We start from the raw sequence: 22,874 nt of genomic DNA, 5'->3' as shown, positions 1-22,874 counted from the left end.
AGATCTCTGTGCTGTGCTTACCTTCACCCGATCCCGATCCGTTCTCGCTGTACTCGTCGTCCTCGTTCGAGTCGTACTCCTCCGGGTAGGTGTGGCCCGAACCTTCCGCCATATCGGACAGCATCTTGTCGGAGTCGCTGCGGAACGCGTTGCTCGAGACCTAAAAGAAGACAACCATAACTTCATCAAACAATCCTTAATTCAAGAAAAGAGTCTAATCCGTACCGCCTTGGTGGCCGCGTTCTTCAGGTTGATCAGCTTGTCAATCAGCACCTGCAGCCGGCTGTCCCGCGGGAACTCGCGGCTCTCGGTTGCGCTGCTGTATGGCACCTCGGGGTTGTACTTCTGGGCCGTGGTCGAGGCGACCTCGTGCGTGTAGTCGCCGTAGTGCGACCCGGTCCAGCAGTCCTCGTCGCTGCTGTGGTAGTCCTCGTCGTCGCAGAGGCTGTAAACGAAGAAGGAGGGAATGTGCTTAGTTTCAGGTTTCACATTTTGTAATTTCACAAACAAAAATTCAGTTCATAAAATATAGTAATAATATTGCCATTCGTAGAAATATAAAGATTATTTATCTGCTTGAAAATTTTATAAAAAATCCTCGAAAAAAAAATTATGTGCTGTGAGCAAAAGATAACTAAATAACATCTTCAATCAAGTTCAAATTTAAAATCATGAAAGTGAAAATATTTCCAAATTTTCATAATTTGGTCTAAAACATAAATTAAGAAAATATGTTTATAGACCTTTTCAAATGTGAATCTTTAATTTCTTTTAATAAAAATTTTGCAAAAATTCAAATTCTTAACATTGAAATAGTTTCCGATATATCGTCAATTGAAAATAACAGGCTAATTAGGCATCGATTCAAATTCTTTGTGAGGCAACTAAATTGCTGCTTTTCAGGGTTGGTCTTTTTTACATAATTATTTGTTTAGCTAAAAAAAACTAAATAAATCCTTAATGTTTACCTAAAACTAGCTATAACTTGAAAACGGTTTTTTTTTCTAAAAAAAAGTTTATTTTTGATTGCAAATTCAACATTGCCCTAAAACATGATTTTAAATATTTTTATGTCCAGATTTTCTATATTTTCCAAAACAAACTTTTTTTCAAAAATTCTCGTCTTTTAAACCAGTTTTTGCAACATCACGACTCCTTGGGTTTCCTTGTAAAATTATCATATAAACCCAAATTATGAGTAAAAATTCGATTTTTCGACACTTTGGCTCAATTTTGAGGGCAAATTCGGATTCAGCGGGCAAAATTACATGGAAAAACATATATTTAAACAATTACGAATTTCGTTAGGGTGGTCCCATATGGGTTTCCCTTGAAAATTAGACTTCTTCAAATGAAGATATCTCGAGTTTAAAGAAAAACACCTCTGAGATTTTTTCAGCGTTTATAGTGCTAGATCTCATCTTTCAAATGCAACCTGGTGCTGAAAATTTGGCTTGGCTTGCATCTTTTTTACCTTAGAATGGCTGTAACTTTTGACTCTTAAGTCCAAATTGACATGCCAAAAAATAGAAATGTTCGTTTTTTAGAGCTCTAAAAGTGCTCCCAATGATTTTTGAAGATTTGCTCAGATGCTTTCTATAAATTTGGTCATAGAAGGCGTAGATTACGACATAACATTTTGGTCTTAGAAGACAAAAAAAATCCCAAAAATATTCCTGTAAAGTTTGATTTTCAAAATCACCCTAATCGTGAACCATCCTTATTTTCAACCAAACCAAAAGTTGCTCCTTTCCATTTGCAACAACTCTTCTGAAGACACCAAAGCTCCAAAACATCACCATTTTTAGAAAATCCATTTTCCACTTAATTTTGCACTGTGCAATGTCGTACCGCCCCTTTCAAATCTGGAGTTTTTTTTTTGAAAAGGTCCAATAAACCAAATTTCCTAATTCTGGGCGTTTTTATAACCGCCTTGAGTCAGGGGTATTAAAAAACACCCAAAAAGCAAAAACTGAAAATTTGGTTTATTGGACCTTTTCAAAAAAAAAAAAAAACTCCAGAAATGTTGCTCCACATTTTTGGTGATGAAAAAGAAGGCCGTTTCGTTAATGGAGCACTTCCATTCGAGCAGTTTTTGCTTTTTTCTACAATGTATTTCTTATGGAGCGAACTGTCAAAAAATTCTCGACTGCGGGTGCTCCATTGAGAATGACAGTCAGTAGATAGTTTCACAACGGAATTACATAAACAAATTAATAATGAAATATTATGAAAAGAAACCATGATTTTGAAACAAATTAGGAAAAATCCTTAAAAATATATCAAAAATATCAATTATTCGATAAACCCCATAAATATTACTAAAACACCATGCGCATCCACCAAACCCACATTGCAACGGAAGTGCATCATCTGCTCTAATAATCTGATGCGATCATCTAACCTTGAACTTTCCAATCAAACGCCACCACACCACCCGCATACTCTATTTGATGAGTGCAAAATTGCAACGGCAGAACAAAAAAACAAAAGAGCAGCCCTCGTCGAGATGTCTGATGTCTAATTAAAATTCTCTTTCAATTAATCAATCGCGCTAATGGTTTGAAAATAGCGCGCATTCAATCGTCGAACGACCGAACAAAACGACGATGGCGCGCGAATGCAGACTGAATGAACCTCGTTCTCTTTGATGGGTGGTGTCATAATGGTGCACTAATACACACACTTATAACAATTATTATCGCGCATGCAAATAGATAGATAGATAGAACGACGGTCGTTCGAAAGGAGCAGACATAGAGTATCTCACGTCGTCGTCGTCGTCGTCGTCGCGACCTCTGCGCGGGACTTTGGTGCGATGATGGCCGGTAGACGACGTGTTGAACGCCGGTCACACATACGCACATGCACACATACACACGCCTGATAGGGATCAGTTCGCGGCAATGCTGTGGTGATACGGAAAACAATCATTTGATTAAGAAGCAGAACGCGTTGAGCTACATCACACTTCTTGGTTGCTGCCGAGGGGTCGCAGGATGGTCAAATTTATTCGATTTGAAAATTGATCAACTTTTGTGATAGTTTTGAGTAATAATTTTAAAATTGAAAAAAAAAATTAATGACTCAGGGATCCCTCACCAACCCGTATTTTGCCTACCGGAACAAAACCAATCTCTTTGTGCGCCGGCATTTAACGGGTAATTATAAGAGGGAAAAGCGCACAAGAGATTGTGTGGCGGCGGCTCGGCTCTGTTTCAATTGAAGGAATTTTAATTTTTCAAATTATGAATAAGCGTCAACCAGCAATGTGTGCATTTTCAAGCACCGCGGAAGGGAAGAATTGTTTGAAAGTGTGTGATGAAAGGCTCAGCTGGGAGGCTGGCCAAACAATGAAGGTGCATTGTTTGATCTCATTTTATTTCAGATGATATTGCGCGGCACGCCCGCCAGAAGGTGTGACGGTATAAACGGTTGACTCGTGATGCAATTATTACACATGTGATTAAGCTTTTGACACGTGGAGGGATATGATGAGATCATCCTGGTGGAATTAAAATGGAGTAAAATGTGTTACAAACAAGCTGAGAGATTTATGCAATGTCGTTTACGTTACATTGTGAGAAAATCTCATTTTTTATAAAATGTTTTAAACAAATATCGTTTTTGAGCGAGCAAAATAAATATATCCAACATATATGCTTTCTCGTTTGTAATCATAGTAGCTCATGTTTTATGCTAAAAACGCTTTTATACTAAGAATTTTGAAAATTCGTCCCTTTTTGTTCAATAAAATGTAAATATCTCGGCTTTTCGTGGAAATAAATTGGACCTTAAAAAAAGCAAAATGATCTCCATAAAATTTCCTATAAGCTGACTTCATTAGTTTTGGCTTGTTTTGGAGAGTGATTTTTGAAATTTTTTAGCTTAAAAATACAAATTTTCTCCTTAAAACGTCCTGCCATGTCCAACACACAAGCTTTTATGGACTATGTCTGTACAGGAATTTGTTCAGGGGACATTAAACTATAACTTGAAGCCCAAGGCGACCAAATTTGAATGACTTTAGCATGATTGTTACGCGCATTTCTGAAAAATACTCGAAAAATGCACTTTTTTTGTTGTATGAAAACATTGTTCCTGACATCCTAATCTATCATTCTAAGGGTGAGCACCAAAGATTTAACAACTTTTCATTTTTTTGGGATGGCCTAATCTACAGTCATCCCACATATTCGGAACACCCACACATTTGGAACACATTTGTGGTAATTTGGGAATAGCATGCCAAATGCCACTTTCCTTTAAACCCTGCTATTTTTTGGACCTGTAGCTATTTCACTAGTAAAATTGGTACTTTTTAAACAAAAAACTGCATTACAAGACTATTTTATTCAGAGTAGCAAAACACTGCCTCCAAATTGCCTGTTCCATAATTGTGCGATGTGAAATTTAACTGATATTTTACAAAAAAAAGTTATCAGACCGTTCATAAAACTTAATTAGGCTTGAGTTTCATTGGTTTCAGTGTGTGAAGTCACTATTTTGTATAAAATATATACTCCTGGAGAAAATCAAAGTTTACATCCGAATGAAAAAGTATTCCGAATTTGTGAATTCCAAGGGTCAATATTTTCCTAAATTACAGTCGGTCGATACATCAATCGAAAGACCACCAGAAAAGCTCTCACATGAAGGTAAAAGCAAATCACTATGTTCAATTATCTATTTGCTATGATTTTTTGAACATTGGTCGATCTGCAAACTGTTCCGAATATGTGGTATGACTGTATTATGGAATCCGGCCCCCTTAGGAGTCGTCATCATAGGTCTAGGAAAATTTGGATAAAACGATGCCCAAAGTAAGAAGTTCTGAATATGGAATATTTTTTTTAAAGCTCGAGAGTCCTTGATTTCTAAGCCAAAATCTTAGACCATAATTAGTTTTGTATTGGAACGGGCATATTTGAAATAGTTTGTCAAATTTCCCCTCGAAAATTATTACTTTTAGGTACTCAAAGATGCTATTATCTAGTACTTTTTAATGCAAATGCTCATAAAAGTGCAACATAACTGAATCTAATTTAAAATTAACATTATACCACAAAAGCGAAATCCGTATAAAAAGGTTATTTTTTCGAAATTTAAGCTGAAATAACAAAAATATATCAAACCGATTTCAAAGAAATGGTCAGTACAGAAAAATGAGAAATGGATTTTGAACCAACATTTTCAAGTTCATGATAAAGTTTTGAATTGATTAAAATTTTATATTTGTTAATTGTTCAAATCTTTGATTTAAAATAATAAAAAGATAAAATTCTATATTATGCAGCAACAATTAATTTCTAGCATGTATCAAAAAGTTGCTGAATTGTAAATTTAACGGGATAGAAGTATTTAGAAGAATAAAAACTTGATTAGGGCAGAAAATGTTATTAGGAAGCTAGTTTATTGGAAACTATGTGTAGTTTTTCTGAAAATTTAAAATTGCAAAATATTTAATTCAATTTAAAAATTAAATAAAAAAGTTAGTTTGAGCTTCACGATTTTTTTTTGCGAATCAAAGTTTGAGTTTCGCGAAAATTGTTAATTTTTCCTTATATTATCAATAGTGCCCATTCCCATTTCCCTGTCCATACAAAAATGATATGTGAAAATTCAAAAATCTGTAACTTTTGAAGGAATTTTTTGATCAATTTGGTGTCCCGCCCGTGTGGATCAATCGGACCGCGCACTGGACTCACAATCCAGAGGTCGCCGGTTCGAAGCCCGCGGCGGGCGCTCTAAAATTCTTTGTGTAAATATGGGTATTCGGCGCCGTCGCTCCGTGCCATACGTGCCAAGGGCGTAATATTGAATGTTTGGCCCGCTTGAAATGTTAGTCTTGATTTTAAATTTTTGAAAATATTTTTTTCGAAAAGATCGGAAAATTTCACGAATGTTTCATATTTTAACATTGTAAATCGGACCATTAGTTGCTGTGATATCGACATTAGAAAATGGTGGGTTGTTTGGGTGAAACTTAGAAAACATCAATTTTCCTGTTTTTTAACCTCTGCATGGCAATATCTCTGCAACTAAGGGTCGTATCAACAAAATTCAATTAAGCAAAATATAGAGAATTTTCTCAGCTTTTCCAAAATATTTTTTTCAGAGATAGGCAAACTAATTTAAAAAAAAATTAAAAACTGCGACTATTTTCAAAAAAGTTAACTAAAAATGGCTATAACTGGAAAACGGTGCACTTTATCAAAAATTCACTAAAGTACTTTTTGATTGCAAATTTTACATCGAAAAATGAAGTTGAAAATTTTGCGACCAATTTTTCGATTTTTTTAAATCTGTATTGATTCAAAAAATTATAACTCAGTCAAAGATTTTTTGCCCATTCTGGAAATTTCTGAAAAGTTGGCATTTGATGTCCTCATAAACATATCAACAAATAATAAAATTAAAAATTGTGTTCTTTTGCAAATCAAGTTTTGGTGACAAAAAGTGAAAAAAAATCACCAAAATTTTTTTTTACTGTGTATCATTTTTTTTCAGTGTAGTCCATATCCATACCTACAACTTTGCCTAAGACACCAAATCGATCAAAGAATTCCTTCAAAAGATACAGATTTTGGAATTTTCGCATATCATTTTTATATGGACAGCTGCCAAATTTGTTTGGGAATTTATATGAACGAACTAATGATGCAAAATGGCTTCTTTGGGCATACCGAAGGCACCAAAATAGTTTCAGCCGGATTAAAAAATACAAAAAAAATCGAATGACCGAAATCTCAGAGAATTGCTCAGCTGGAAATTCACAAATTTGCAACTCGTTTCTATTTTTTTAATCAGGTCTTTATTTTGACATTATGGTTTGATTAAGGTATTCATTTTTTTTTCAATCCTCAACCGCAACCTCGACCAAATCTGATGAAAAAAACTGTGATCTTAATTTGTAAAAGCCTCTTTAATAACTGGTTGAATGATTGAGAAAAAATATGAAATTGAATATTTATGGAATTTCCAAAAGTGACCTATAGTGATTTATAAATTTTAACTGGAATTAATTAATGTTAAAAAAGCAAAAAAACACTCACGTTGACGACAGTTGCAGAAACAGGTCCTTGTTCTTGTCGATGGTCATCTCGAACTGGAGCATCTCGTTGATGGGCGCCAGGATCCACTTGTTGCTGTGGAGGGTCGGTGCCGCCGACTGCTCGTACGCCCCGGCCAGGTTGTCGTTCTGCATCAGCGAGGGCGTTCCGCACGCTTTCTTGACCTGTGTTAGAGAGAGAGAGAGAGAGAGGGGGTGAGAAAATGGGTTTGAAACCATTAGTGGAAAGTGTCCACTCATAAATCATGGTTTATGAAGATGATGATGATGATGCGGTTGTTGTTTTGTTGTGCCAAAAATAGTCCAGCTTGGTTTTCAAGGTTAACATTGGAGTGAATTAGGAGTGACAGCCTAAATTGGACAATTTCTGAGAAACGCGTCCGAACAGCTCAGCTGTTGCCCAGAACGGTCAAGATGATTTAACGGTCGATTTAGCTCGTTTGGAAAGAGCATAAATATTTATAAAAATAAAATCGCTGGACGCGAAAAGGTTGGTTGCAGTCTAGGTCTGATTTCCATAGAGAACGGCATCGGCAAAATTACGACTGCTGCTGCAGCAAACGACGAGGAATCGCTTAATTTTGGCCTCCTGCAGATGCGACACGACACTCACGCGCGCGCTAGCTGCTCGTGATTGGGTTCATGGAGCTCTGAGCCACACTACGCCAGAATTGAGATTAATGGTCCGGGGGTAGCAAATCTGTTGTAGGTGAGATTTATTAGAAATTGCGACCGACTAGCCGACTGGTGGTCGTTTTCGGTGAAATTGAACCAGGTCGATGGGGAGCGAGGACGAGGACGATTTGAATTATAACATCTGAATCGAATTTCGGCCAGAGTGTTGCATTTTATGCATTTTAATTAAATTGGCGAATTAGAATTCAGGCTGCCTACGCAAACCAATTTGGCAGTTTGAAATTTGGTTTCCGGGAATATGATTATTTATAGCAATAAATAGAAATTGTGTCAACTCAATCTGGACTTAAAAACTAAATTTAACACAAATTATCATTCAAAACCATCACTGAGATTTTGGACTTCACCCTGAATTGTCCCCACCTCTGAAATGCTCACAGCTAATCTTTGTCACTCTCAACCAGTCGAGCTTCTGGGCAATCAATCAGTCAGTCTTCGGTAGTCATGCATCAATTATGTTGATTTAATCTCCTTCACGTTCAAAACGCCGATCTGTTTCATAGTTCAAGTTTGAACAAGACCAGCGGGCGTGCATAGATCAAAAATCGACCACATATTTCATTTTGAGTGTCTCTCTCTCTCTGGTTCGATCGCAAACTAATCTATATTAATCGCCAACCCAACCCCGCAGCTGGAATCGTCCAGATAGTTTGGTCGCGATCCGGTTTTCTATATGACAATGTCATTAGAACTCGCGTGGCCATAAAAATCAAACGAGTTTCAGCTCCGGCTCCGAATGTCACCTCGGTGTTCAAAAATCAGACCGCGCGAGCGGAGCCCAAAAGCGCCGAAATAAGGAGAGTGTATCACTTAATCCTGCTGCGGCGGCGGTGGCGGCATTGGCCGAGGTTGGCCAGAGAAGCCCAAGTCAATAAGCTCGTTAAAACGCTGCTGCTGGAAGAAGTGGCTCGTTTTGGGAGGAATTCGATCGCGATTGCATTTTCCGAGGGAGAGGAGAAGTGGGAGCCTCGCGCGGAATACCGAAAATCAGCAGCATCGCTCGGCTTTTGCGGCCTTCCTAAGGATAAGACGAGGTAGGACAGAAAAGATGCACACACACACACACACACACACACACACACACACACACACACACACCAACGAGGAGGCGCGCGAGGAAGCGCGAGATAAGCGAGGAAGACAATAAATTATATAAGGCCGAAAAAGTTGGCGCGAAACAAGAAGAAGAAGAATCGAGAAAAAGAAGAGTAAAGTTGAGAAAGGAAGAAGCAAAAAAAAACTGCAACATAAAAGGAATGTATTTCTGATTCAAAAAATCCAGTAAAACCAGTTTTATGTGTGTTTTATTACTCGGACCAACAGCACTTAACGAGGAAATTGAATCTCTGTTCTGAACGCGCCCCGTTTGAGTCAGTGTGTGTATGAAGAGGAGGGAGGGAGGGCGGAGGATGATGCAACTTGTGGAGGGAGGAGAAGGGCGGTGTTAGGGAAAGTGAACACCGTGAAATGCACTTAACCTTTGAGTGGTACGTGCAAAGTATGCATTTTAGGATATTTTAGCTTGTTTTTCAAAATTGATTCCTACAAAAAAATTTCACCATAAATATTGATTTTTACATATGATTGCATTTGCTCGAGAATAAAGTGCGCTGTTCGATACAAGAAATAATTGACAATTTTTTTTTTACAGAAACATTTTTTTAAACCCGCTCGTTTATCGTGTTTTTCTATAAATATTTTATTTAAAAATTGTTATTATGTTTCAATATTTTGGAAAAAGGTTGTATAATTATCGAGGTTCGATAACGATAATCCAACAAGTTTTTTTTGTAAAATACTATTTTTTTACAAAATGCCGTATTTTTAAAATTTTTGAAATTTGCAAAAAAGTGAAAATACATTCAAAATTTCGATTCGTTTGATATATTTTTATGCGAATCGTGAATGTTTGAGAATTTTCGCAAAAATACGGTATTTTAAAAAAAAATAGAATTTTGTAAAAAAATCAGCAGGGTGAAATACATACAAAATTCCACTTTGTTGAAATGGGTATTGGAAATTATGAAATTTTTAGTATTCTCGAAAAATACCGTATTTTGTGAAAATTAGAGTACAGTCCAGACTCGATTATCCCAAGTCTCGATTATCCGATGTTCGATTATCTAAAGGTTTGTATGAAACTTGAAATAATCGAATCACGAACAAAATAAAAAAAAAACGTTTGCTTTAATTCATACTTTTTACATCAAATTCGAGTTCAGCGGGTCCATTTTAGTCAAATTTGAATGGTTAATACCAATTGAATAAAAAAACGCATTTTTCCAATATTTCGTCACCGCCATCTTGGATTTAAAAATTCTAAATCACTTTAGGGTTCAAACTTTTAAAACTCATCAACCAAAAATAAGACAACGAAACATTTTTTGTTATTCGATTATCAGAAGTGAATTTTTTCAAGAACTGTTTTTAAAAATGTATTTTGTGAAAATTTTAGTATTTAAAAAAACTTAAGTGAAAATGCATGCAATTTACGATTGTTTCAGTATTATGAAATAATTACGATATTTTGTGAAAATTTGAGCATTTAACAAAAAACTCTAGTTAAGTGAAAATGCATGTAAAATTTTGCATTATTCAAATATTTTAAAAAATGAGTAGCTTAAAACAAACACGGAATTTTCAGAAAATTTTAGTGTCTTACAGAAAAAAAATTTCTAATAAAAAGAAAATGCCTATAAAAATTCACTGCGTTTGATGCACATACTGATTTTTTAAATGTTTTCGGAAAATTACGGTATTTTGTGAAGAAATACTCTAATAAAGTGAAAATTCATACAACATTTCACTTGCTTTGAACCCATTGCAAATTATGAAAACTTAAGTATTTTTAACATATAGGAAGTTAGTGAAAAATTGTAAGTATTTATACTAGATAAGCAAGAAAATGTGATATTTGTTATTTTCTAAGTAGTGTCAATCTTAGTCCATCTAAAAAAAATCAAATATTCACTATAATTTTTGTTTTTGGCATTTCAAATCGGACAATTAGTTGCTGCAAAGCCTTGCAAAGAATACAAAAATATAAGATTGAGTTAGGTTAGTTACAGTTTATTTTCAAAGTTTAAAAATCTAGAAATGTTAGAAAAGTTCCTGAATAAAATATGACTTATTCGATATTTTCGAATATTAGGCCAGTTTTAATATTTTGAAAATATTTGTCTCAGAAACATCGACAAATTTCGCAAATGTGTCGCTTTTTAACAATTAAAATTTGATGAATGCTTGTCGAACTTTCGGCTTTTTTTGTAAATGAGGACTAATTGAATGACACCTTATTTAATCAAATTTTATTTTTTGTAAGGTTTTGAAAGTTCAAAAGAGTAATTTTTCAGCTATTCGGAAAAAATCATAAATGAACAAATGGACACTGCTTAAAACACTAAAAAAGAATTCATTTGTATCATAAACTTGGCTTATAATTTATATATCTTGAAAATCATGCATTCAGTAAAAAAAAATAATAAAGAGTACTTTTTGATTATTACGATTGAAACAATTTTACACTAAAATGTAAAGCTGAAACAAAAAATCTCAAAATAAGCTTGTTGAATCTACTCAAAAGTAAGTATTTAAAAATACGAATTATGAAAATTTCAACATTTGGTTATTCCAGGTTATTTTTTAAGATTGTAACTTTTTTTCAGAACTGTCCTAAATTTAAAAATAAAACAAAATTGCTCAGAAAATCGCCTCCCACATTTTCCAATACTTACATAACCCATTTTTTTAAAGACATCTAAGTTTTATCCTAATAATAATAATAAAAAATAGCCAATTTCCGATTTTCGTGGAGAATCTATTCAAGCGTGGTAACTACTTTGGAATTTTGATAAACTTTGATTTTGATAAACTTTTTAAGACTGAACTTTAGTCGTGATTTTGACCACATGTTAAAAAAAATAAAACTGGAAAAGGGCATTAAAGGGTTTATCGTATGAGGTCTAAAGTAGATTTTTCATTTTCAATACTAGCCTTAGTATTGAAATGTGGCTATTTGTTGTGGACATTATATAAAATCTTCCTTTGGTTAAAGAAAAAAATCGCCATTTTTGACTTTTAAAAGTTAAATATTTAATTGAAGTTTCATGAAAAAAAAAATCTCAAGAAAACCCCCTGACCACTTCAAGGTTACAAGCGCAAAAACCAAAAGTCAAAAAAGAACCATTCTCAACGAAACGAGGAAAAAAAGAGGTCCACTGCTGGTTGGACCTCGCGCGCGCGATGATGATGAAGTTCACCGAGTTCTCGCGCGCCGCACATGTGAAAGATCGAGAGACAATCAGACGCGCTTCTCTCCAGCAACAACTCCCCACAACGAGACCGAGATGCGATCCTTCTTCTGGGTCTGGGTCTGCTGACGGACTGTGCGAAGACGCAGGACGGATTCAAGGTGTGAGGCATAAAGCATTCTCGGCTGAGCCTCGGTCGGTCGGTCGGTGGTGCCCTGGAGCAGTTTTGTGTGGGAAAGAAATAAAGCCAAGACCCAGCGACGGACGGTGCAGCGTCCAACAGCCCTCGCTCTGGAATGCTATTCTATGTAAATTCCTGACGTTCGCCGTGGCTCTTGGTCGGGCCGGTTCACGGTTATTCTTCGAGTTCATGGAGAAGGCTGAACTGTTGGGTGGAAGAAGCTTTGCAGAGAGAAACGAAACCAAAACTGAACCAGCAGGCTGAGCTTGCCCGGTGCGATGAATCTCTCAATAAAACAATTCAGATAGTTATTTCTCTCTATTAAGAACGCATTAGGAGAAACAAAATGATTGACCTTAAACACTTAACTTTTCCCCGCGAGTATCTGCCTGGACACGATGTTCGCCATTGGCCTCACCACTGATAACGATCGCCAACGTCGTCGTCGTCGTCGTCGTCGTCGTCTGGTGGTCCTCCTTCTATGACTAAACAAGTCGTAGCCGAAAAAAAGAGAAACATTTCTCGCGCGCCCTCCCTTGATGGTCATAATTTGTTAACAAGTCACGAGTAATTGACCAGACCCGGCAGGCGCTTCTGGCCGAGTGCAGCGCTCTCCGTTAAATGGTTCTAAATGGTGGCGCGGAAATAGAATGTTTTCTTGTTTTTTTGGACTCTGACTCTGGTGGCAACATTATTGGAAGAATACTTCAAGCTGCACGCAATTAGTAAATGAAAATTGAGTGTGCTGATGAAGCAATTTGGTAATTGCGTTGAAGAGAGATCATCGCAGGTTAATGGCGAATTAGTGCGACAAGGTCGCGCAAAAATGATTTGCTTTTTTTGGTGATTGCAAGACGATCAGATCAAATGACTTATTTCCCGTCTAGAGGTGGTCTAATAATATGATTTGATGAAATATCATATAACATTTCTAGACCTGAGCAAACCTCTGTGACATAAGGTAAAGATACAGTTTTGAGTCAGTTAGTTTTCCTAATTTAAACCATTGCATACATTTTTCAAGTTTTATGTCGCCTTTTCCCTACTACACAGAAAAAAAATTATGGTAATATTCATCTGGAAATGGTGACAGATTTTGTGGCAAAAAAATAAAATGATTATTTTTACCCCAGAAAATGATGAATTTTCATCAGTTTTGATGAATATTCATCAGGTTCACATTTTTACACATTTTTATGTAATATTACTCAAAAAAAGAAGTAATATTCAACCTACCAAATTTTCAACATTCCAAAATTCAACTTATTTTTTCTGTGTAATTGTACTAGAAATCGAGAAGCAATATTGTGTGTTTTAAAAAAGTTTTAACAAGTTTTTTTTTGCATAAACATAATTTGTCAAAACTAGATTAAATTTTCAAAACAACCTATCCCTCATGGGTTTCCTATGCAGATAGGACCTTTTGAAAATTTAATCGAGAAAACTTAAATCAGCTTCATAATTTCAGTTCAATTTCTGTACAATATTTAAAATTTCAAGCCTGATTATCGAAGTTTCGAAACAAAAAGTATCACAAAATGCTTTATACATCATTACGGTAATGCTAGCATCACAAATTTGCTTAATGGAAATCTATATGAAAATATGTTTATCTCTTAACTTTTGCATTTAGTACCAATCATATTTTTTTAAAAAAGCATAAAAAGCATTCTAAATATAATTAAAAAAAAAAAAACATTTTGCGATACTGTACAGTAAAGTTTTATTAAAATTCTAAACATTCTTAAACTTGTTCAATAATGCAAAAAATGTTTATCTACGCGTTTTTAAAAGTTTTGTTTTTCATTGAAGCTTTGACATTTTTTGAAAACATATGTTTTGTTCACTGTTTTTCAGGCTGATTTTGGAGGGGGCATAATTTTCAAAAAAAAAAAATATATATATTTGCAATGGCCTTATTGTATGAGAAAATGTTGAAGGGAGAAGAGGTACAGACACTTGAAGTAAAATTCGCAATGCCCTTATGTAATTGCGAAATATTTTTGATTAAAAAGAGAAAAGAGAGAAAGTGCCAAAAAATATTTTTTCAACATTGAAAAGTAGTAAAAGTATTATCGGTGATCAAAAACAAGAGATAAATGAGTAACAAAAAATAACAACGAGTCTAATTAATCAACTAATTTAAAAAAAAATCAAAAATTGGCAAACATGGGCACTTTTTTTCAAAAAAGTTACCTAAAATGACTATTACCGTCATCAGGGGTGACATTGGGTCTGAGGGTGAGATTGGGTCATACAAAAAGCTGAAATTTGTATGACCCAATTTCATCCCCAGACCCAATGTCACCCTGATTACGTTACTCTAAAATGATGCGCAGTATCAACATTTTGTTCGAGCGTTTTTTTAATCCATATTTTTGAAAAAAAAATAAAAAATTATAACATGGTCAAACATTTAAACATTTTTTCAACAATGCATTTTTCAACAATTGGCTACATTAAAAAAATATTATGATAAAAATAGTGTTTTTTTCGAAATACATTTTAAGGGACAAAAAGTAAGGCCGTTGCAAATAGTCCAGTGGGGGGGGGGGTCTCATTGAGCTTAAAAAAACATTCTTATAATGTTTTAATGTTTTGGATTAAAAAAAATACATTTCAGGAGAGCTAAGTTAGGTGAGAAGTAAGGCTTACATTGTTACATTTCATATGACATATTGGAAATTGAAGCATATTTGCTTATAAATCGACAAAAATTTGAACTGAGCTTAATTTTCACATAAAACTTGTTTTTAGAGTTTATGAATCACGTTCGAGAAAAAACTCAAATAAGTATTTAGAATTAAAAGAAAATTCATTAATGATACACTTTCGTCTTTACTAGAAAACTTTTATGTTTCAAACAAATTACCCAAAGATACATGGAAATTGTTTGAACACATAAAACGATTGGGCAAATCACCTTTTTTTCGGTCGAACTCTGCGGATACGCCAACGACGCTCTTCCTTTGTGGGAAGCAAGTGAACTTAAAATAATGTAAACTTTGTGTAATGCCTAGCTTTTGCGTCTAATTGATCTTGCTCGATAATGTTATTAGCGCGCTAATGGAATGGAAATTGATTCATTGTTCGTACACACAGCCAGTCTTCCCCCTGCCTTCCTCGTCCTTCTTTGCGTGTGTGTGTGTGTGTGTGTGTGAGAGTTAATTCATTCACATTTTTTCTTCTTTTTCTTCCTTAAGCTCGTTGTTGACTGGTACTTTGTTCTCAATGGGAAGTATTTAGAGCTCTTAAAGTGAGAAAAACGGAGCACCTTTCGCATTCGCTGGGACGCGCCATTGGACACGGGGATAGAGGAGACTCCTTATCAGCCGGCACCAATCTGCACCGCGCGCACTGTCAGATTTGCGTGGTTTCATCTAAGTTCCTAGTTTTTTCTATTTTTTTTTTTTAAGATTGGATCTCTCTGGCACCTTTTAGCACCGGGGCCTTGTTGGGCTTGGCCCCGGACAGAGAGGGGCCTCGGTTGATGGGAATTTAAAAATAATGATAAAGCAAATTCTTCCCCGTGGGCTCTCCTCTTGATGTAATCATAGCGATTTGAAAGCATTGAGATGTATCCTACCCGCATAGACACCTCTCTCGCGCTGGCTTCGCTCTGAAAGGTAATATAAGCCATATCTGCTTACTTCAAACAAAAAGGCAGAAAAATAGACACGAAAACACCCCCTTGTAGGAAGAGATGGATCGAAAATGCAAGGTCATGTCTTGGAAACCTTGGAAATTCTTCCCCGCCGGGAAGTGGCTCGATTTTCTTAGCTGAGAAGTTTGGGTTTTGAAAAAAGCAGTACCTACTCTAATTATTCAAATTACGTTTCTCGGTGTACTCGAAGAGTCCTTTGTCTACCGGTCAAGGTTGTGGCACTATTGGTGCTGGTGGTTGTTTGATCGTTAATCTTAAGTGGGATGGCGCAGGAAAAACATCCCAGTCACTGTCGCCTCCTCGACAAGGCGATTAAGGGGGCAAAACAAAGCAGAGGTGAGCACAAATTTGAGAAAACAACTGGCGAGACACAATTCGAGGCGTTTTTAACAGTGTTGCGTGACTAATTGTCCTTCGAAAAAATATATATTTTAAAATTAAACGTTTTTTAACAGCCTGTTAATTGATATTTTATGGTTGTGTTTTTCGACGTTCCTCGCAGATTAGTCTTCAATTATCGTGTTTCTGACGGGGAGGGCTAAGCAGAGCTGTGATTGCGTGTTCTGCGGATAAACGACTATTAGTTCGACACATCGAAATTATCGCGTGATGACAATTGGTCAAGTGTTGATGGCATCTCTTCCAAACAGCCCCCTCCCTGTTAACCAGAGTGTGAATAATTGGGAAACTCAACTTCAACGACTATAATCATCAAAAAGTGTCCCACCACCTCACACGACCCCACCCAGCAATAGACAACACAACGGAAAAGTTCGCCAAAAAGTGCGACTTCATCGACCATCGTCAGAACACATTTTAATGCCACCGACCGCCAAATCGGCCATCGGCCGGCGTGTCAAGTCGATTCTGCTTATCCAGCGCAAAAATTCAGCTCATACACGCCGCCGCCGGCCGCGCTGTCATTGGGCTCCGCGCGATTTTGAGATGACGCAGCGGAAAAATAATTTTGCACTGGACGAAAAAAATCCGCCAGAGAGTTGCTATTATAATAATGTTTGTGAAAATGTGTGTGCGAGCGAACGAACGTCACCGCAAATTCGAACAGTTCAAATTGTGCTGATGAATATCGCGCGCAGCCTGGCCAGCGAACGATTCGAAATCTGCTGATGTTGGCTGAATTGAGTTTGATGTTGGTGTTTTTTTTTAGTTCTGTTTCAGTTTTGGTTTCGTCCTGTCACATGCGTAATTTGCAATCACTTTGGACAATGCACTCAATTTGTGCGGTTATTGTTCTAGCGAATCATGTTTGCGACGGTAACAAGCTGAACGCAGGCAGAGTGGTTGCTTAATTGTGCTTGGACGGGGTGGGGTTGCGCTAGTTTTTTCTTGGACAATGTTTATTTTTTTAAATTTCATGGAAGTTTTATTCTCGTTTATGGAAAAAGATAATTGAATTGTCCAAAGCAGAGTCTAAGTAATTTATTGACATGTTATCTAATACGGACCAAAATACTAAAACATATTGTTGAACAGTTTTGCTTTTAGTTATACAGCAATTCCATTTGAAAAGAGCCTAAACCGAAAAAAAAATTCTTTCAATCGCGAAAACTTTTGATACTTTATACATCACTGAAATTTTAAGGTTACCGCAGTTTTAGTGGAAAAAGTTGTTTTTTTTTTCTCGTTTTCGTCATTTTCCTGTTTTTGGCGCGTTGAAAAACTCAGTTTTTATTTTTAAAAAATCATATCTCGGAAACGTACACTTCAACATCGCCATTTTTTTTTAATCTTTTGTGAAAACTTTTGAGGAATCCAATAAAAATATTTTCAGACATAGGCTCTTTAACAGCCTGGACCCGATGCCTGATTTTTCTGTTACATTCTTATTGGAATTCCATATAAACTGTAACGGGAATCGCAGGCACCGGGTCCTAACTATTAATCCAGACACGGTCAAAACGCCATTTTATGTTTTCATACAACTTTTTCAAATGTTAAGCTAAAATTTTAAAACTTCTTACTACCTTTCTTCTGCATCTAAGACAGCTAAAAGCGGATGAAATGACGCGGAGATATGATTATTTTTAAAAGTGGTTTTTGCGAAAAATGCTGAAAATTGCAATTTTTCGAACCACCCTAGCAGATTTCTTTTTTTGAAGAAAAATAATTAAATTTTCCATTTAAACTCAAACAATATAAATGATAGTTGAATTCAAATAAGTTTTCTGCTACCTTATGAAAAATAAATAAATATAAATAAATAATCAGTTAAGAATTGTAAAAAATAACACACTTGGGATTACATTTTCAGAAAAGTTTTCTTGCAATCTGTAAAACAGCACTTTTTTTTTGCTAAAACAGGGAAAAGTTTTCAAAGAAGGGAAAGTAAATATATTTCGAAATCACGTAAACTATAAAAAAAAACGATAAAATTAAGTACTATATTCCAGCAAATCGTACAAAATCCACTTTTTCGTAAAATCATAACATAATGTCTTATGGGTGGGGCAAATTTGATATGCATTTTTTTATAAGGGATGGACTCGTTTCGAACGAAAGTTTATTATTGTAATGAAATATTTACCTTCTACAATCCAACTATTTTTTATAAATTTTAAATCAAATCGCCGAAATATTTTTTCAATAAACCATTTAATAAAAGATTTGTTTAATCTTATTTATCTTTTTTTCATATATTTTTTGACGTGCAAATTGCTTACCCTCAGACACATTCCCACAATTATCGATTCTCTATGCCTCAAAAGTTGCGGTTATTGTCCACTAAAACATACCAAATATTGAAATAATATGGATATTGGGTTTTTGTTTTGTGTAAAAAAGTTATGGCAAGATTTTTTTCCGTGCATTAATTATTTTCCTGGATTATGCACGAACTCTATATCCACTAACCCTCATCAACCACAGATCTAATCTTCAATGTTTCTTAGACGAAATTTGCAAAATTTTCCAGAACATTCGAAAAAAATATGTTTAGAGATGGGAGATGCCATGGAAAATCGTAAAACTGCAAATTTTTAGTTAAAATCTCACTTTGAATGGCAATATATCAAAACCGGTGCACAATATCAAAATGTTTATGTAATGGAATGGTTTATGAATGGTCCTTGTCTCGTGAAACATATAAAAATATGGGTTTTTCAAAACAAATTTGAGTTTATGTAAAAAATCGTAAATTGTATTCTTGTACTATTTTTTAGGTCTTAATCAATGCCTACAATTTCGACGAAGACACCAAATCCAAATAAAAATAAAACGAAATCACCGTAATGATCAACATTAGGGTGACAAAGATATTTTTTTTTTTGAAAATCTGGCACGATTCTTTCGATAAACATAAGTAACTATGCCAATTATAGTTCATAATTATGAACCTAATCGGTTTAAGGTTTAAGGGTCGTTATTGATCTGTATGGGAAAAATCGATAAAAATTATGGGAAAGAGCAAAAACATCAAAATTCCACCAAAAGGTGGCGTAAAATGTGTCGGTTCATTGTCAAGTGTGAGATTCTTAGGTAAAATTTTGTGACAAACAACTAGTCAACAATTACCCATTTAAGGCACCGGTGCTCAAAATAACCCAAAAAGGGAATTTTCTTTAATTGAAATATTTTAAATTAATCCGTCTACGTTTCATACCTATCTGATGTGATGAAGATACAAAAAAATATTTGAGGAAACTCAAATAAGACCTTGCCCCCACACACTTACCTTAACCTCCAGCTGGGGCCCGTTCTCCATCGCGTGCATGATGGCGCTGGACAGCTTTCCGTCCAAGCCCTTGATTTCGGCCTCTATTCCATCGTTCGACCGGACCGCATTTATCAGCGGCACGATGGCGTCCGTGAACGTGAACCAGTCCTGGTTCAGGATGCCGACGTACTGCATCAGGCAGCCCCTGTGGAATTTGAGGGGGTTGATAATTTAGTCCTGAATTCATTGCGGTTGTTGCTGGGGGGAGGAGGGGGGGGGGGCTTACCTCATCACATTCTTGCACAGTCCGGCGCACGGTTTCGCGTGGTTATGGTTGTGTCGCTTGCAACTGGCACAGTAGCTCATCTTGAGCAGGGCGGATTTGCAGGATCCCTGCAGGTTCTCGGTGCCGAGTTCGTCCAGTTTGTTGAGCACTTCGGCACCTTCCCGGAGTACCCGCAGCAGCACGCTGGCCGCGCTCACACTGGCCACCAGCGAACTCGACAGCTGCTGGGGGATCTCGCCGAACGGTTTCAGCTCGTCGTACGTGTGGATCAGACAGTTCTTGTAGTCGCTGTGGAAGTCGACGTCCTTGTCGGCGTGGACTACCGCGTGGTGGTACGCCACGGGGAACAGATTCCGGAAGAACTTGTCCGTGACTAGACCGAGATCGTCGGTGAAGGACGCCGCCGTCAGGTGGTTCCGGATCGTTTCGTACAGTTCCAGGATCGGTTCCGGGACAGCGGTGACATCTTGCGATACACCGTCGAGAACAGATTCAGCGTTTTGTTCTCGGACTGGCGCGAAAGCTGCAGCAGGTAATCTGAGGGATGGGGGGAGAGGAAGAGAGGGAAGAAGACACGGATTAATCCAAGAGATTCGGTCGGCCAGATAACGTCTCACTCATAAATGTATGGGCAACGAAAGTTCTCACGCAGCGAAATCGCGCATTCCATTGAGTCGAAAGGTAAGCATCCAAGCAAGCCAGCAGCTCCAACCAAACGCACACGTTGGAAAGAAAGAACTCTCGGACGTGAATGCTTTTGTGTAATAAGCTTAACAAGTAATTCAATATCTGGGCACGGCTGGTTATGCACCACTAACTGCCCTGGGGGGGAAGCGGAGAGAGAGAGTGAGTGTTTGTCCGGGAGCCTCGCTCGCCCAGAATCAACGAGTCAAAAGCAAACCCCGAAGAATAAATCTCAAATTCATCTTTCGAAAAGCACATCTTCCACGGCAAAGCTAGCGAGAGTCTCGCGCATTTAAATTTAACGTACACTGCTTGATTTTGAGGTCCAGAGGTATGGAGCAGATGCGGTGGGACAGAACAGGAAAACTGAACATTTTTCTTCTGGCTAAGGAAGAACGTCGAAAAACCAATGAGTATGCTTTACGATTACGTCGTTCTGGGCGATTGGACGAGTCATCCAAACATTCTTTCGAGATGACGTCATCTGGTCAAGTTTGATATTAGTTTTGGTAAATGCCCAAGGAAAAGTCTTCAAATTGTCCATCAGCATCTTAATAAACCGATAATTTTGATAACTCATTAGCAAACAAGACCGCTCCTGTCAGAGGTTCAAACAGCCATCAATTCCTCCACCCAAATTCGATCATTCCGACCACGTTCACATCGCAGGCACGCGCTGTCTGTTTCACGCACGAGAATAAAATTGCTTTGTCCGCCTGGAAAACCCACTTCCTTCGACTTTTGTCACACATTCCTGTGGGTGGGCGGAGGTTCCGGCCAGCAGGACTGTCTGTCAGCGGACGCAGCAAATTTTACCCTCACTGCACTTTGGTGAACCGAACTACATGTCCCGACCCGTTGTTCACGACTAAACCCTCGGGGTCACGAGCGCTGTTATTGCTGGCCAGTTGGTCCAGCTGCAGCAGCGTGTGCATTGTTTATTCCGACCACGTGTCTTGTTTCCGACCAAAGTTTTTGTTCCGGTGTGAATATCTGTCGTGGGGTCCTGGGGAGAGAGGCTTGGTGACAATGGGGTTTGTAGGTCCTTGTGGGATAAAACTGGTGGATCGTGGGTAGTCAATACTCAAAATGGTTCAACTAACTTTTTTGTCTTTTATGTCTTTTTTTGTCTTTTTTGTCTTTTTTGTTTTTTTTTTGTCTTTTTTGTCTTTTTTTGTCTTTTATGTCTTTTTTTGTCTTTTTTTGTCTTTTTTTGTCTTTTTTGTCTTTTTTGTCTTTTTTTTGTCTTTTTTGTCTTTTTTGTCTTTTTTGTCTTTTTTGTCTTTTATGTCTTTTTTGTCTTTTTGTCTTTTTGTCTTTTTGTCTTTTTGTCTTTTTGTCTTTTTGTCTTTTTGTCTTTTTGTCTTTTTGTCTTTTTGTCTTTTTGTCTTTTTGTCTTTTTGTCTTTTTGTCTTTTTGTCTTTTTGTCTTTTTGTCTTTTTGTCTTTTTGTCTTTTTGTCTTTTTGTCTTTTTGTCTTTTTGTCTTTTTGTCTTTTTGTCTTTTTGTCTTTTTGTCTTTTTGTCTTTTTGTCTTTTTGTCTTTTTGTCTTTTTGTCTTTTTGTCTTTTTGTCTTTTTTGTCTTTTTTGTCTTTTTTGTCTTTTTTGTCTTTTTTGTCTTTTTTGTCTTTTTTGTCTTTTTTGTCTTTTTTGTCTTTTTTGTCTTTTTATTCTTTTTTTTTTCTTTTTTGTCTTTTTTCGTCTTTTTTCGTCTTTTTTGTCTTTTTTGTCTTTTTTTTTGTCTTTTCTTGTCTTTTATTGTTGTGTTGTAATTTTGATTTTTTTTTTGTGAAGAAATTAATTTTAGAATCAAGTTAAAATACATTGTCCCACTGTTCCTACAGGACACGTGGCCCCACACAAAGGCTCCATCTTATCGAACCCGTAGCAATATTGCATTCTAGTAAATCTCCATCGACTTTCCCCCTTCCACTTGAACAGTGTGGCCAGCACATTCTTCAAGCACCCTCACGTACGCAATAACGGCATCGTTGGTAATAGGTATTTAACATGCAATTCACCTTGTCTCGTGACCAGTAATTTTCTCAATTTGTCCCCGCCCCTGTGTCCTCGACGAGCCGGTCCTGGTCCGGATTGGCCGTTTGCACGTCGTCCTGAAGGCTTGCGCTATCAAACGACTTCAAAAGGGTCGACTTTTCGATCAACGCGCGCGGGATATTTCAAATTACAAAGTTGCAAAGTTACACAAAAGTATGTCTTTATATATAGAGCTCGCCAGTTTTTAGTGTAGTTGGGTGCACGATCCTTTGTGGAGCCTTTTGGCTTGACGACGATGTTGTTGCCGTTGTTTGTCTCGGCCTGTGTACACACAGTGTGCGAAACTTTTCCATTACCGGATCAAATAAAAG

The 22,874-nt window shown here is 36.7% G+C and overlaps 1 protein-coding gene across 1 annotated transcript in view; it reads right to left on the bottom strand.

Moving 5' to 3' along the window:
* The window catches only part of LOC6031070 (division abnormally delayed protein), a 152,582-nt gene that overhangs the window by 3,899 nt on the left and 125,809 nt on the right, over nt 1–22,874 (bottom strand). Inside the window, 6 exon segments of the mRNA XM_038266462.1 lie at nt 22–160; nt 226–445; nt 7,056–7,237; nt 19,555–19,741; nt 19,823–20,270; nt 20,273–20,359. Of these exon segments, the coding sequence (XP_038122390.1) occupies nt 22–160; nt 226–445; nt 7,056–7,237; nt 19,555–19,741; nt 19,823–20,270; nt 20,273–20,359 (1,263 nt within the window).

This window comes from Culex quinquefasciatus, chromosome 3, assembly GCF_015732765.1.
Source record: "Culex quinquefasciatus strain JHB chromosome 3, VPISU_Cqui_1.0_pri_paternal, whole genome shotgun sequence".
Lineage (NCBI taxonomy): Eukaryota > Metazoa > Arthropoda > Insecta > Diptera > Culicidae > Culex > Culex quinquefasciatus.
This window is presented reverse-complemented; position numbering and strand designations above follow the sequence as displayed.